Here is a 15,108-nt window from a genome sequence, read left to right on the forward strand (position 1 = left end):
AGGGCCATCTTTGCCTTGCTCTATCCTGAAAAGTCGGGCTAAATCCCCGACTTTTAAGATGAGGGGTCTTCTCCGGAAAGCCCCGCGATGGTTTCAAGGCGGCTGCTGCATCGTATAATCGAAGCAGTTCCACCTCGGGGCTTCCAGAGCGTATGGGCCGCTGCCTGTTCAGCTTGGTAGATCCCAAGGTGTGCAGGGCTGGTCCACAGTTCACATGTGTGGAACATGCAGGAAGCTCTAGTAGGAAGCTAGGCATGATTGACACTCTGCTGTAGTTTTAGATTTGAGACAGTGCTGTTTTAGCATTGATATAAGGGCTCAGATAATTGGTTGACTAAGTGCCTTCATGTATTCACCACTATTACGCCTCCAGTTTTATTAAACAGCACTTACCATATATCAATGAAATATTCATTGGCCTTTCATTACTGAACAAATCATTGTGAAAAAAAATCATTGCCCAGGAGATTAACTTTACTTTGGCATCCTGGAACGACCCAGTCCTTTCTATCCAATTAACCACTGTTTTTATGGTCCTCGTTTGGCTTTGAGAATCAAACCGATGAAGAATTTGGGATCAATCAATCCACATGAGCCTTTTTTCTTGTTCTGCTTGTCAGACTGTAACTCATGGAACATTTAACCATAATATAACAACTTATCTTCATCAACAAAGAAGCCCTGCTCCCACCTCCCATTTAACTGCTCATTTCCATGGACAAGGAATACTTACTTTCCGTTGCCTCCCCAAGGGGATGGGGCCTGTGAAACTTTGGATGAATTCTGTAAGAAGAACCAAGATTGGGAATAAAGAGATCGCCCTTTGTTCACTCAGCAGCAGACACAAAGGAAGATTTAAATTGCATTAATATTGATCACTGCAAGACAAGGCATTTCCTATTTAAGTGGCAAAGCAGAACATTATATATAGAACCATGCCAGCATAATAATCCCTAAACTAAAAGGAGAAAAAAGAAACACAGGTTGGATAATTAGCGGGCTCTAACCAGGAGTATAAAAGTCAATGAAAGACGCAATATACCAGAACTCCAGAATAAATCAGGCACCTTTCATGAAGAAGTGGTTTAATTATCCTTATCTAAAATTCCTTCTGCAAAAGGTGCTTTTCACCGTGTGGGAGAATCAGCAAACTTTTCATCAGGACACAAAACCTGAGGATGATAACTTGAAATGAGGGGAAATTGCTCCTCATCATTGAAAATACTTGCACATTTGTACTGAAGGTTGTAGTGCATTTTGCTTATATTGGAAAAGCCTGGCTTTCTCAGTTTAAGATGCAAATGTCTGTGTTTGTGTATGTAGAGGTTACAGTGAATATCCAAGCCATAGATAATTTTAAAAATCTAGATGAAACTGATGCTCCAGGGGATTCAAGATATACTATGAGTATCGACAGTGGTTGCATCAGAACCAGACAGAATTCGCACCTTGGACAGCTCTTTTAGAATTCTGACTGGTTCTGATTGAAACCTGGATTCAGAGCCACCAGCCTCCACTGTACTGAGACACTGGATTTCTGCAATCAGGCTGGAAGTGGAATTAAAACGGCAGTTCTGCATGGCATAATATAGAACCATATTCCCCATAAAAACCTGCCAATGTTGTGCCCTTAGAAAAGATCGTACTATAATGATTATTCAGAAGGAAGTCTCATTCAGCCAAGGTCTCACAATTAACTAAAGAGGCAGAAGCCAAACATTTTAAAAGAAAGCAGCTGGGAGGGGCATCAATATTATTCGGTAGTCCAGACAAGATAGGCCAGTGAGGCAACTGAGTTTTCAGCAAAGGGCTTGGGGCCCACGGCAACTCAGGTGTGAAAAACCCCATCAAGGACGACATGGAAAATACTAGAATAAAAGGACTTGACAATGACAGCAGCCCATTTTGAATGTAACACTAAACCATACTTGAGCACTACATGGATTAGCACAAGTGACCTGCTGGCTTGCATTCCCTCTTCCTCTCTCTTCCTCTTCCACAGCCATGAGGGTGAAATCAGAACTATTGTGCTCTAAACTAACCTGAGTTTATTGTTACATTCCAACTGGGAGAGAATCCTTGTCAGCCTAAATTTTAGACTATAGTTTGTTGAAACAAGCCAAGATGAAATGGTGGTTTACGATTCAGGGGTGTTGTCTGGGTGGCATGTGGAGGAGGAGAATGCACATCATTCTACAGAGAAAAACATTCAAATGGTGGTACCTTAAAGTATTCCATCAGAGATCTGGAGTACTTCATAGCGTGGTCCTTCTTTAGTTTAAACATTCTCAGGTAGAGAAGGGATAAGCATCGGTAGCTATCATTCGGAGAAAAAGAACCACGTTACTTCTGCTTAATGAGATGGCAAACTGCTGGCACAATCCAGTCAACGTTAAGCACCATTTTCAATTGGCGGAGACCTAAAGTTCAGTGCTGTTTGTAAGCCATGATCAACTCCCCACAGAGATAGAAGTGCGCTGTGGAATCATGAGCTACTTTTCCATGGTCCTTCCCTTTCTGCAGCAAACTGCCAGCTACCTTTACCATGGCTGGCCAGTGCCTCAGCACAGACATTACCACGGCTCCCACTTAATCGTTGCAACCGGCTTCAAAATCATGGTTGAGAAGGCCTGAAAAGCCCTATGTGCACCAGCCTCATGGCCCATTGATTTCTGTGGGAAAGACTTAAGCACATGCTTAACTCTTTGAGTTAAATAAATGGCAATTAAAAACACATGACTTTGGCTGGATCATGTGCACTGCTTATTTCTTACGTTGCTAATATTTTTATATTTATTATAGAATTTATAAACTGCGCCACTCTGAGAGTTGTTTTGGAGGGGTGTACACTAGACTAAAACACAACATACACCGTGTTACAGTGAAGGCCTTGGAAGAGTCCTCCGGCTTTTATCTTCACAGCCACCTTGTTAGGTAGGTTAGGATGAGGGAGAGTAATTGGGTCACCCAGGGAGCTTCACAGCTAAATTCCAGTGTCCGATGATGCTGACCCCTGGATTATTTCTTCTTCTTCTTCTTCTTCTTCTTCTTCTTCTTCTTCTTCTTCTTATTAGCATTTATATACCGCCCCATAGCTGAAGCTCTCTGGGCGGTTTACAAAGATTAAAAGACTGGACATTAAAAACCAATATACAAAATTTAAAGCCATAAAAAATATAAGAACAGCTATCATTTAAAACAATTTTTAAACTCTCAGCCAGGCCAAAGACATGTGCTGTTAAATGCCTGGGAGCAAAGAAAAGTCTTGACCTAGCACTGAAAAGATAACAGTGCTGGCGCTAGGTGGGCCTTATCGGGGAGATCATTCCACAAGTGGGGGGCCACCACAGAGAAGGCCCTCTCCCTTGTTGCTTAAACCCTTTAGAATTGGGGAAGGCAACTCACCATAAAACTGCCAGTTTCTTGTCTCGTTCTGTGGCTGAAGAGCCGGTGAAGTTCTTGAGTCTCATTGCATACCTTCGGAGAGAGATGTAAAGGCAGAGGTGGAGAGAGGGAAAGATGGGCGTTAACAATGGCGTTTGAAGGAAAATTGGTAACATTTAAATATCACTGTGTCTTAACACATATACGATGGAATGAATTATCCTATTGTACTGTCTTTTATCCTTATGCAGTAGGCTGCTCTGAATACAATAGTAAAAATGTGGTACATAAAACAATGATTTAACAACAACGACAAACCTTGGGCAAAATGGCTTCCTTAGCGGTGCAATCGACAATTACAAACCGGGCAAATGCCACTGGGAATTATTTTTATATAAACATATTTATTTTATTATTTTAATTTTATTTGCAGCATTTGTATCCTGCCTTGCAGCATTTGGCTCCCAACGAAGTAAAAAGAAAACTAAAACAATTGATAAAATGTAATATCACATAAGACAAATAACAATAATGCCATCAACATTACGATAAAATTCTTAAAAGGTATCAGGGGCCGGTTCTAGGTTGTTATGGCTGTTTTCTCAAATCCTGGGCTGTTTCTTCTTTGGCATTATGCTGCATTTTGTTCTCTCAAGTACTTGTATTGTTCTTTTGTAACTGTTGGTAATCTGCCCAGAGGACATCAGTTATTGGGTGGATTAGAATGTAATAAATAAAATAATAGAATGAATAAAATAAATTGGACAGCACAGCCCTTCAAATAGAGGACATCTCCAACCAGAGCGTGGTCTGCTAGCAATCTTTCAAATAGCGGAGTGGCCTCTACAAAAGAGGACACCTGGCCAGCCTATGTGACCCTCCTTTGGTGACGAATATCTATTCATTTACGAAGCTTTATGAATACCCGAACCTGCCTTATATTGAGCCAGACAAAAGGACATAAGAGCCGTGCCGAAACGTCTGTCTAGTCCAGCATCCCGTTCCCACAGTGGCCAAGCACAGGCTCACGGGAAACCCACACGCAGGCCAGGAGCGCCGCTGCCACTGAGACGGGAGGTAGCACAGCGTCCGTCTTGCCCAGCCTTTTCTGCTGTGACCAGCGGTGGCTCTTTAGGGCCTCAGCAAAGACGTCTCCGAGACTTTCTCCCTGAGATCTTTTCAGTGGGAGGTGTTGGGGGCTGTGCCTGCAAACCTCTAGGCCCTAGGCATGTGTGTTCTCAAGCTTCTCCGGGCCATGCATGACCTCTGCCACTGTGCTACAGGCCTCTTTCTGTGCCAGCCTTCCTCTCCCTTCTGGATGATAAAAGAGTAGGACAATTCCCTTCCTTCTCTCCCCTCCATCGGCACTTCTCCGAGGAATGCGGCACCTCCCCGCCTCCACCTTCCACACATTTAGCCTTCTGAAAATCAAATCATTATATAAAAACCATTGTTCTGCACCTTAATACAATTTCACAGGTACTTGTGTTAGAATAAGTAATAGAGTTCAGTGTTGCGTAAGAAAGTTTTAAGGTATCCGGGCAACCTCATTTACAAGGGAGTAATGAAGTGCGGGAGGACTGCATTGCTCTTGCTACATCAGGGCATCGCCGCCCCTGTAATCATTGGCATTATGCGCTTTATATATGGGACCCTCTTAGTTCAGCGCCTCCCTCCTTCCCTCCCTTTCCCTCTCTCTCCCTCTCTCTCTCTCAAGCACTTGATGATTGCTCCTGTCATACTTGGTGGCTCAGGCCAAACAACAAAGATTTGTATCCGTCGAGGATGTGGAGTCTTAAAGGGAAGGGATTTAAAGATACAATTAGTCTAAACAGCGCTGGCAGCCATATTTCTGGCATCCTGAGTCACTGCGAGGCATCGCTCATTCTCACAAATCAATGTCATTTGCGTGCATCCAAGCTTCTGAAGAGCTATAATTAGCAAAACGGATAAAAACAAAGGCCTGCTAGAAGCGTGCACAACGAAAGGAGATAAGGGACACCACTCACTTGGGCGGCCTGGGCCAGCTCTGGGATAAACACAACATACAGAGCATGAGCCAGACAAAGAGTGAAATTAGCTGTGAAGGCAACTGGCCCCCATCTCCCTCTAAAACAGGGATGGGGAACCTCCAGGCCCCGGGCCGGATACGGGCTGCTTGAGGTCCCCACCCAGCTTGCTAGCTTCTTGGTTGGCTTGTCTCCAGTCAGATTCCCCTGACTCCTTCCCCTGCTGCAATGAGGCATGGTGAGCCTTTTCTGGGTGTAGGTGTGTCACTGCTGGGAGGGAAGGTTCAATGCTGTGCCCTTCCCCCATTGCATCAAGGCTTTTAAGAAGCCTCCATTGGTACCAATGGTTGTTTAAAATGTGGGCTGCCCCAATCATGCATAAAGTTGAGAAAGGGAAAAGAAGAAAACAGGGCCCTGGTTTCTAACCAAACATTCGCTTAAGAGAATGCCTGGCTTGAAATCTTAAGGGAACATTTGGTTCCCCCTTAATTTAAAGAAATGTGCCTGCCACTATCGTGGCTAGTTTGGCTCATTGTTAAGCAGATTTTAAATCCCATAGATGGGGGAGTGTAAGGGAACGCTCACATTTCTCCAGCAGGGATCAATGGGACAAAGGTGGTTACCCTCACCTGGACTGTGTACATTTTCTCAAAGGTACGGGACAGTCCGGAACCACGTTTCTCAAAAGATATCCACTGCATAACAGGCCCACATGAGGCATCGCTATTTTTCATGGCTGCCTCTGAATAGTAGCTAATGTGAGAGGAAGGTTTGTATACTCAGAGATCACCACTGCTGAACTGTCCCCTATACCTGAACTCCCTCCTACAGCATCCTCCTAGAACACCTACATTGTTCCTTGTGAGAGCCTAGCTCAAATCCTGCTTTTTCCATGAAGTGTCTGGCTTAACTCCTTTCATCCTAACCACCCTAAATAAAATGCAAGGGCAATAAAAGGAAGCAATTCAGATCTTTCATTACCCTCCCTGTGGTTTCCTCCAACTGGGTCTAAATTTATACTGCAAGCTGCATGGAGCAGAGACCTTGTCTTTTGCTTACGGCACTCTGTAAAGGCAGATGCACACTTAGGGTACTATAAAAATGATAAATTGCAACACCGTATAAGCAACAGTGTTAGAATTTAGGGCCACCAGAGTAAAGGGAAGGCTCCATGGTGCCATCAGATCTTGGCCTCATCCAACTGATAGGTCTGGTTTAGTTCTGCTTTAACGTTACATATGATTGTTCTGCTGCACGGCAACCATCCTTTGTAGTCTCTCCTTTCTGTTTAAACCAGAGCTGCATGCAAATACACATTCTGAAATATTTACAAGGCATATTATTTCCCCAAAGATAACAGCTTCTTTTCAAATCCGGTACATTTCTGCTATGTAAACAAATACTCATTCATAATGCAAAGCGTGTACTATTTCTTTATTGATGCATCTTGGTAGACTCCTGCACTGCATTCTTTCATGTTAAAAATCTATGTCGCTAAGGTAACATCCTGAACATTGTAGCAGTGGGTTCACACGGGGCGTGCTCCTTGCTCCATTTTGTAGATTTGTGCTGACACATGCATTTGATGGCTACAACATCAAGTCATAGCTTGCATGTGTGAATGGCCATCACAGGTATAATACCGTAAATAGAACTTCCTTACCAAGTCAAAGGTAATACTTCACAATGGGACCAGTTTTTGTATTCAGATGCCAGCAAGCAGGTAAAGAAATGGATCAGAGGGTTAAGAAACAACTCTGAACCCTCAGCGCTTTGCATGGCTAAAACATGCAGAGGGGACACATGATCCCTACTACCCTGGTTTGAGATGCAAAGGACTCATACATTCCCTATTACCCTGGTTTGTTGTTACTTCCAGATAGGTCAAATGATGGTACTGTGATGAAACCAACAAATGATGGTTTCCAAACTAGAACTGGAAATTCAGTTTATAGTCCTTTGCAAAGAGTCCACTTAAAATGTGGTGGCCCAGATAAATGGATTTCTAACCAAGCAATCAGTGTGTTCCTCCCTCTAGTGGTTTACCAGTGCACCCCTGGTAAGGTCCACCTGTTCTTAAAGGTCAGTGATGGGAAACCTACGGCCCTCCAGATGTTACTATGCTACACTATCCTATGAGCCCCAGCCAGTATCGCCAATGATCAGGGAAGAAAAGAGTTGTAGATAGCAACGTTTGGAGAGCCAAAAGTATCTCGGTACAGGTGAAGGGAGGGGAATTGGAGAGCTGGCAGCAGAAGCTCCTGCTTGACCATTCGTACTAGTGGTTATATTTTTTATATAGCTTATCATATATAACGGTTTCTAAATTATATTGTGAGCTGCCTTGAATGTTATAGAAAGGCGGGCTAGCAATATTTGAAATCAATCAATAGGTACATTAGTAAATGGATGACAAAGGCTTTATACCTTTCATGTTTCAGCTTTTATTAAGAAAGGTTGCGCATATGACATGAGTTCCGTTCCAGCAAAGCAAATTAAACTGAAAATGGCTCTAGGGCAGCGCCTATTAATAACTCCAGCAACGTCATGAATCTCTCATATTTACCAATCCTTAAATAGAGCTGGGAATAATGATCAATAGAACTATTTTTATCCGTCAAGTTTGAATTTAGACAAAGACTGTGGTTTCCATCCATTGGGAGAAAGGATTCTGCAAACTCTTCTTAAAATAAGGATATTTCTCTACAAGGTCTAGGATTCTGAATTTTGGCACGTGCCTGTGCAGATGGGCACACGCATGCACACACACACACACACACACACACACACACACAATCAAAACACTGTTTCCTAAAAAATCCTGAAAATAGGGCATTTTGAAAGTTTAGCTCAAAATGGAGAAAAGAACTGATCACTGTGAAGCAAGCAGAACCAGACATAAAAGCAAATACTAGGCTCTAGGAGTTTAGTTAATAGCCACATGTTCAAATGACCATCAGGTGATTTCTAGTAATGCTGAGCCAAAATGGTGGACTTATTATATAAATATTCCTTCCTCCACACCCAAATTTGTTCCTAATTATGCATGACTAGAGTAGTTCCACACACATTTTGCACTGCAGGCAATGTAACTACCAGTGCAACGTGTCAGGATAGGGAGCACGGACCTGTTTCTTTGGGCAACAGGGGTATTTTTTTCTTTTACCTCATTTGCTTTGTTTGTTACTGTGTCGATTACGATTGGCTACATGATGCTGTGGCGCCATCCCATTCACTATGTGATCCCTGATTGACTAGAAACATCAACACTGATTGCCTGGAATCACATGCTGAAGAAGCCCTTTCAAATAAGAAAAAGGCACCAAAAATGTACAAAAGAGTAGAAAGCCTCCCCTCCCAACCATTTTTCCTTCCATGAAACAGCAACTGTAAAAACTGAAACCTGTAGCAGCTAGAAAATACATAAATGTGGTAAGTAAACAGATGTGAGCCTAATGCTTGTAGAATGCAAGCTGAATTTACTTGTTTGTATTTTGTGGATATATATATGCAAAAATGGGTGCTCACAAGCTACAAATGTATGTGCCAAATTTCATCCTGGAACAATTTTTTACAGCCACACTATAAAGCTCTGGAAAACAGGATTTATAACTGAGATCTCAATGGAAAGATAAAACTATCCCTTTTAAAAGACAAGCGTCGTTGCCAAATGGCGAAATTACTATGCTTTACTTCCACCCACTACATTTCAATTTTAATTTTATGAATATTGCAAATTATATAACACACACATTATAACCTCTAACAGGGCTAATTTATAAGAGCAGTGTCCATCAATTATAAATTTTCTGTGACATTAAAAAAATGGCAAGAAGAACTAATTATGATGACTTCTGAGATGAAGATGCCTTGGACTGATCATTAATGAGGTCGAAATGATACTTTTAAAAAACGTAGCAAGTTCTAATTATGAGTGAAATGAGATTACAAAAATGATCACAGAAAAGACATTAACCTGATGAGTTCCACAGTCTCGGAGTACATGGTGTATGGAGATTTTGCTTCTAATGGATCGCGCTCCATAGCGTTCCCACACTCAATGAAGGAAAGGGCAGCATCAGCATAATTCACGGCTTTGCCAAACTTTTCCAGCTGAAGAAATAAAGAAGGAACAAATTCAAGATAATGCTCCAGTTTTGACTTAAAGATCAGTATACAGTCAAAGGGCCATTAATACTAGACCAATAAAACATTATAAAAGTACTAAGCTCGGCTGTTGTCAGGAGGTGCCCTTTTCCTGCATGTAACTCCTTTGCTGAGGGAACTGCACCGGCTGGCTATTAACTACCGAGGCAGGTTTAAAGTTCTAGTACTAGTGTACGAAGTCCTAAATATCATAGGACCAGGATATCTGAGAGAGCGCCTTTTCCCTGACCCTCCTGCTTGATCACTGAAGTCATTGGAGGGCCTGCTCCTGGTGGTTCCACATCGACCTATGGCCCGTTTGGAATCCACCAGGTGAAGAGCCTTTAGCGTGGTGGCCCCTTTTCTTTGGCATTCTCTGCCCCTGGAGTTCAGGCAGGTGCCAACACTGTGCTGCTTCTGGCACCTCCCGAAAACAGTCCTGTTCCAGGAAGCATTGCTTAACTGACCAACCATCACTGTTATTGATATTTTGTTTTAAAGTGAACTATTCTAATATGTTGTTTTAATCTTTTAATCTTCTTACTTTTTTATTTTTATGTTCACTGCTCCAGAATCTATTTTAGATACAGAGCAGTATACAAAAATAAATGTATAAAGCCAAGGACTGCCAGCTCTTGCAGTCTTACAATCCAATCCAGCAAAGGTTAACCATGTGTGCAGCTGATGTGGATCTACCTAGATGAACATCTGTATCCTCCCTATGCTAAGGACGACTTAAAAAAGCGGCTAAAATATGCTGGTATGTTTGGTAATTTGGCTCCTGCTCCTTTGCCTTTTAGCTCCACCTCTTTTGTCCCTGGCCCCGCCTACCACTGGAACGTGACCCCTGGGAGCTTCTCTGAAATGGAATTTAGCCCTGAGGCTAAAAAGGCTTGACACCCCTCACTTCAAATGTCTTTAAAGGGCAGCTTGTTGCTCCCTGAGCCCAGAACAAAAAAGTGCCTTTGAACCTCATCCGTGCGCCTGCCTCCTTCTCTGGTGCATCTTGGTACTAAGGGCCAAACCAGACAGGATGTAAAATGTGCCTTTGCATCTAAGATGTAGATTTTTTTCTCTTAAAACAACCAAAAACTAAGTTGTGGGATTTCCAGCCAACACAAATAGCAATGTCAGAAGAGCAGGGGAGAAAAAGGATCAATTTCAGCCCCTGATCCAATACTGTCAATTACCAGTCCCTTATTCCACCCACCAAAGCAATTTGTGCTGAAGAAAAGAATCCGTGCAGGTGCAAAGATGCACTGAACAAGCCATCTAGTTTGGCAGCGTGTGAGAAAAATGGCTGGGCAAACCCCCTTCTCTGCAAGGTCCTATAGCAGATGTAAGATAACAGGGGCAGGATCTACACCACTGCTTCAAAACGGTTCATAATGGTAGTGACAACTGTTGGGGCCCAGGACACGCGTCACGTACAGTTTTCAAACCATGTTCAAAGTGTCACATCCTGCTTAGTGTAGATCTGGCCAAAGTGTAGGCAAATCCAGGAGAAAGTGAGAGCACGTGACAAGGAATAATCCTGTGCAGGAATAATCAGAGATGGTGTAAAAACAGGGCCAAAATTAGGGATGTCCCTTGTAAAGAAGGATACAGAGGTGATCTGTTGCGGTCATACAATGCTGCGTCACATTGTCAAACAGCACCTGCCTCGGCCTTCTAGGAGAAGCACAGGGGGCATCAAACAACACGTGACAGGAAAAGCCTGCCTGCAGGCAGCGATGCGACGCGTGGTGCCTTTCTGCGTTAGTGCTGCCTGAGAAGCACCCTGAATTCTTCCAGGCACAGAAAAAGGTAACGAGATGGAAGACTCGTTGACATGTCAAGTGAATCAGGCAGTGGCGGGAGGAAGGGACGCGGGGTGGGTGGGGTGGGGAGACACGGCATGTGCCGCCAGCCGTGAGCCGGTGCCTGTAAATATTTGCCAGCAGAGAGTAGGCAGCGGAGCAGTGCCTTTATGATGTGCACATTCCTTTAAAGGTCAATCAGCCATGGGAGGTGTTGACAGCCTGCTTCTGCAAGCCGTCTCGATGGATAGCATCCGTAATGAGCGTGAGCTCTCCTGAGCCAGGCGTCCGCAATCAGCTCATGCCTCCATCTTGGATCAGGCACGTTAAGAGGGACGACTCCTAGTTCAGGGAGGGACGATCGCTCAGTGGTGGAGCACCTGCCCTGCATGCAGAAGGGCCCACGTTCAGTCCCTGGCACTTCTGGGTAAGACTCCCGCCTGGAGCCCTGGGGAGTGGCTGCCAGTCAAGTGTCAATGGTATTGGGCTAGAATGACAAAGTACTCTGGCCTGGAAGAAGGCAGTGTCCTCACTCATAAATGTAGGGATGTAGGAAGCTGCCTTATACAGAGTCAGACCATTGGTCCATCTGACTCAGTATTGCTGGCACTGACTGGCAGTGGCTCTCTAGGGTTTCGAAGACCTACCTGGAGATGCCAGGGATTGAAATTGGAGCCTTCAGCACGCAATGCAGACTCCCTGGAACCTGTAACTAGGGATAGTTTAATTTGTTTTTAGCTGTGTATATTTACCGTTTTATACTGTATGCTTTTATCTGTACGCTGCCCTGAGATCTGTTTGATATAGGGCGGGATATAAATGTTTTAAATAAATAAATAAATGAATAAATGTTGGAGAAATCCGCCAATGGATCAAATTTCAGATTTCTATGCATTTGACCCAAAGATTCTGCAGCAGAGTGGTGACTTTTCCTGAGTCACACAGACTGCTTGGACTTGCAGGCCATTTTTTTAAAACTTTCTGGAATTGTACGCAAATTTAGTTGTAGAAAAATAAGTAAAATTTAAAAACACCAAAAATTCACATTTCCCCCATAGCCTAAAGCATAACAATGCACATTTTTTGGGTGTGTGTTTACACATTTGGGGGAAGTTTGTGCATTTTCACAAGTCTGAATTTGCATTTAGTTACCTGTACCGAGTGCTGCTGGTCAGGCTAAATAGGCTATGATCCATGGCATGAAACCTGCCTTACCAAGCTCACGGGGTTGCAGGGGTCTAGGGGCCGTTTCTCCATTCTGCCTGTCCCAACAAATCAACATTTTGCTGGCTTGTGGGTAAATCCAACTTGGAACTTTCTGACTGTTGTCCCTTGGCCAGAAGACATATCTGGGAACACTCTGCATTACTGCAAACGATGTGCAGATCCTGCTAATTAATGGCGCTGCATGCCAATAATTAGTGTAATTAATTGCACACTTTAATAAGGCATGCAAATTAGAAGCGGCCCTCTGGCTTATCCTGATACCTTCTTGCAAGCTGCACCGCAGCGCTGAATAAACTGACCAAGCCAGGCACAGGAAAATGCAGCTTGGACACCTACCAGGGCATCTGCTTTGTGCTTTAGCTTTTTGGCCTCTTGCATGTAGTAATCTGCGTTGTGAAGCCTAAAGAAACAAGAGCAAGAACAATAAGAAGAAAGCAGGAGCGGCAACTGATGAGATTTTAGTTTCCTCATAACGCTTACCTTGGCTCGTTGCCTTCTTAGCCGTCGCTCCAGAAACCATTTTTTAACTTCCAGACCTTCTTCCAAGGAGCTCAGGCTAGTGTATATGGCTTTCCTCTCCTACTTTCTTCCCCAACAATGTGTGAGGTAGGTTAGGCTGGGGGCGGGTGACTGGCCAAAGATTACACAGCAAGGTTCATAGCTTTTTAGGGACTTAAACCTGGGTTTCCCTTATCCAAGTGTGATACTCTAACCACTACACCACACTGGTTCTTGATTAAGAATCCAAACGTACAGTGAAACCATGGTTTGGTGTCTTGAAGTAGGTCCTATCTCTCAGAGGGTTCATATGGGGAGACATCGATGGGACCCTGAGACATCAGAGAGACTCAAGACGTGATCGAATTCCAATTACCATAGCTTGCTCAGTGCAGATGTAAAGCTTAACCATGGTTAACACAAACTATGGTTTAGTCAATGATTCCCCTTTGTGGTTTGCCGCCAATTCTTAATCATGGTTCAGGTATTTAGGTGTAATGCTTAACCAATGCTAAGGAAGATAAACCATGGTTAATAATTATGTCTGCAAAGAGCCATGGTTTGTGAAATATCTGATTAAAAGCACTGAATGGATTCCAAGACAAACGACACCCATTTATTTGTGTTTTTTTGCTTCTTTCAGACTTATCAGTGCAAAGCTGCTGGCTGAAAAATGGCTCATGGTAGAATCCGGAAGCCCAAAGGGAACCTATCAAACTTTGCTGAGCCAGAGGAAAACAGAAGCAATTCAAAGTGCTTAACCAGAACAAGGACCCATTAGAAAACCTAAAATGTAAAATTATGCATCTATATATCTATATCTAGAAAAGAGAAACAGCCAGCAATGTTCATCTGAACACAACAGTCATCAACCAAATAAACCTGCTTGATTACCAATGATGAGAGAAAGAGAAAAAGGCCTGCCCAGTCCAAGATTAGGGCCAAGCTAAAACCTTAAATGCATGCATAACGGAGGGGAAAGGCCACGGCTCAGTGGCAGGGCCTGCATTTTAGGAAGCAGGCTGCTGCTTCCGTTAAAACAGGCGTGATGGACTTTTTCCTGTCCGAGGGCTGGACTGCATGTTGAAAAAGCTGTGATCGCTGTGGTGGGCGGGGCCAAAGGCAGGGCCCAAATGCCCCAAAGCTCTTCAGAGAGGCATCTCAGTCTTTTAGAATAAGGCAAAAACTGCACAGACGTTGGGAACCACATAAACACAGGCAGTCAGGGAAAAGGGGGTGGGGCCTTCGGGGAACTCCCTCTCCAGAGGCCGGATCTGGACCCCAGGTGGGGCACATTTGGTCTCCTGGCCTGAGATCGTGCAGCCCTTCATTAAAAGGTTCTCAAGTTGCTGGGCTGGGGAAGACCCCCGACCAAGGGACAGAGGAATTGCATGAATGCGATTAGCGAGTCTCAGTCTTCCAGCTGCTAGGAAAGGGGGGAAGGAGTTGGACCCTGGCACATGGGGAAGGGGTTTAACCTCTGCCCCCCCCCCCCAATGCTGTAGCCCTGATGAGAATGATTCCTTCCTGAAGCTGCTATTAACCCATGGAGGGAAGTTCTACTCACCCCAATTGGGGTGTTCCTCCGGGGGGATTTTCACTGGAATCTCAGAATGGGGGACGGGGCGGGAAGGATTAACCCTGTCCACTGCAGTCCTGATCTTATTTGCAACCCTAAAAACTCCCTTTGCAACTGTACAAACTCGGGCACCCTAAATACATTCTTGCAATTTGCACCATGCCTAGTTTGGCCTTGAGCCACCGTGGAGCCGCTGCCAGGCAGAAGAGACAACGCTGAGCGAGACGGACCAACCGAGGGGGCTCCACACGCTACGCGGCAGATGCGGCTTCCTGCAGTGCGGTTTCCTGCAGTAAAACTCCCCGTGACTGTAAGGTAGGTAGACACCCCTGGGGGGGCATGTGGCTGTTTAGAGAGGAATCTCTGCTTCAACTCGTGCAAAATGCAGCGGCCAGATTGATTTCGGGAACCAGAAGGTTTGACCATATAACACCTGCTCTGGTCCGCTTGCACTGGCTGCCTGTAT

At 44.2% G+C, this 15,108-nt stretch overlaps 1 protein-coding gene across 1 annotated transcript in view; it reads right to left on the minus strand.

The window, feature by feature from the left end:
* AFF2 (ALF transcription elongation factor 2) overlaps positions 1-15,108 on the minus strand; it is a 392,460-nt gene that overhangs the window by 10,751 nt on the left and 366,601 nt on the right. The window contains exons 15-19 of the mRNA XM_063141604.1: positions 12,902-12,965; positions 9,370-9,506; positions 3,406-3,477; positions 2,224-2,317; positions 734-783 (exon numbers count right to left, since the gene is read on the minus strand). Of these exons, the coding sequence (XP_062997674.1) occupies positions 734-783; positions 2,224-2,317; positions 3,406-3,477; positions 9,370-9,506; positions 12,902-12,965 (417 nt within the window). The remainder of the gene's footprint in view (positions 1-733; positions 784-2,223; positions 2,318-3,405; positions 3,478-9,369; positions 9,507-12,901; positions 12,966-15,108) is intronic.

The sequence above is a fragment of the Elgaria multicarinata genome, chromosome 15, assembly GCF_023053635.1.
Source record: "Elgaria multicarinata webbii isolate HBS135686 ecotype San Diego chromosome 15, rElgMul1.1.pri, whole genome shotgun sequence".
Classification (NCBI taxonomy): domain Eukaryota; kingdom Metazoa; phylum Chordata; class Lepidosauria; order Squamata; family Anguidae; genus Elgaria; species Elgaria multicarinata.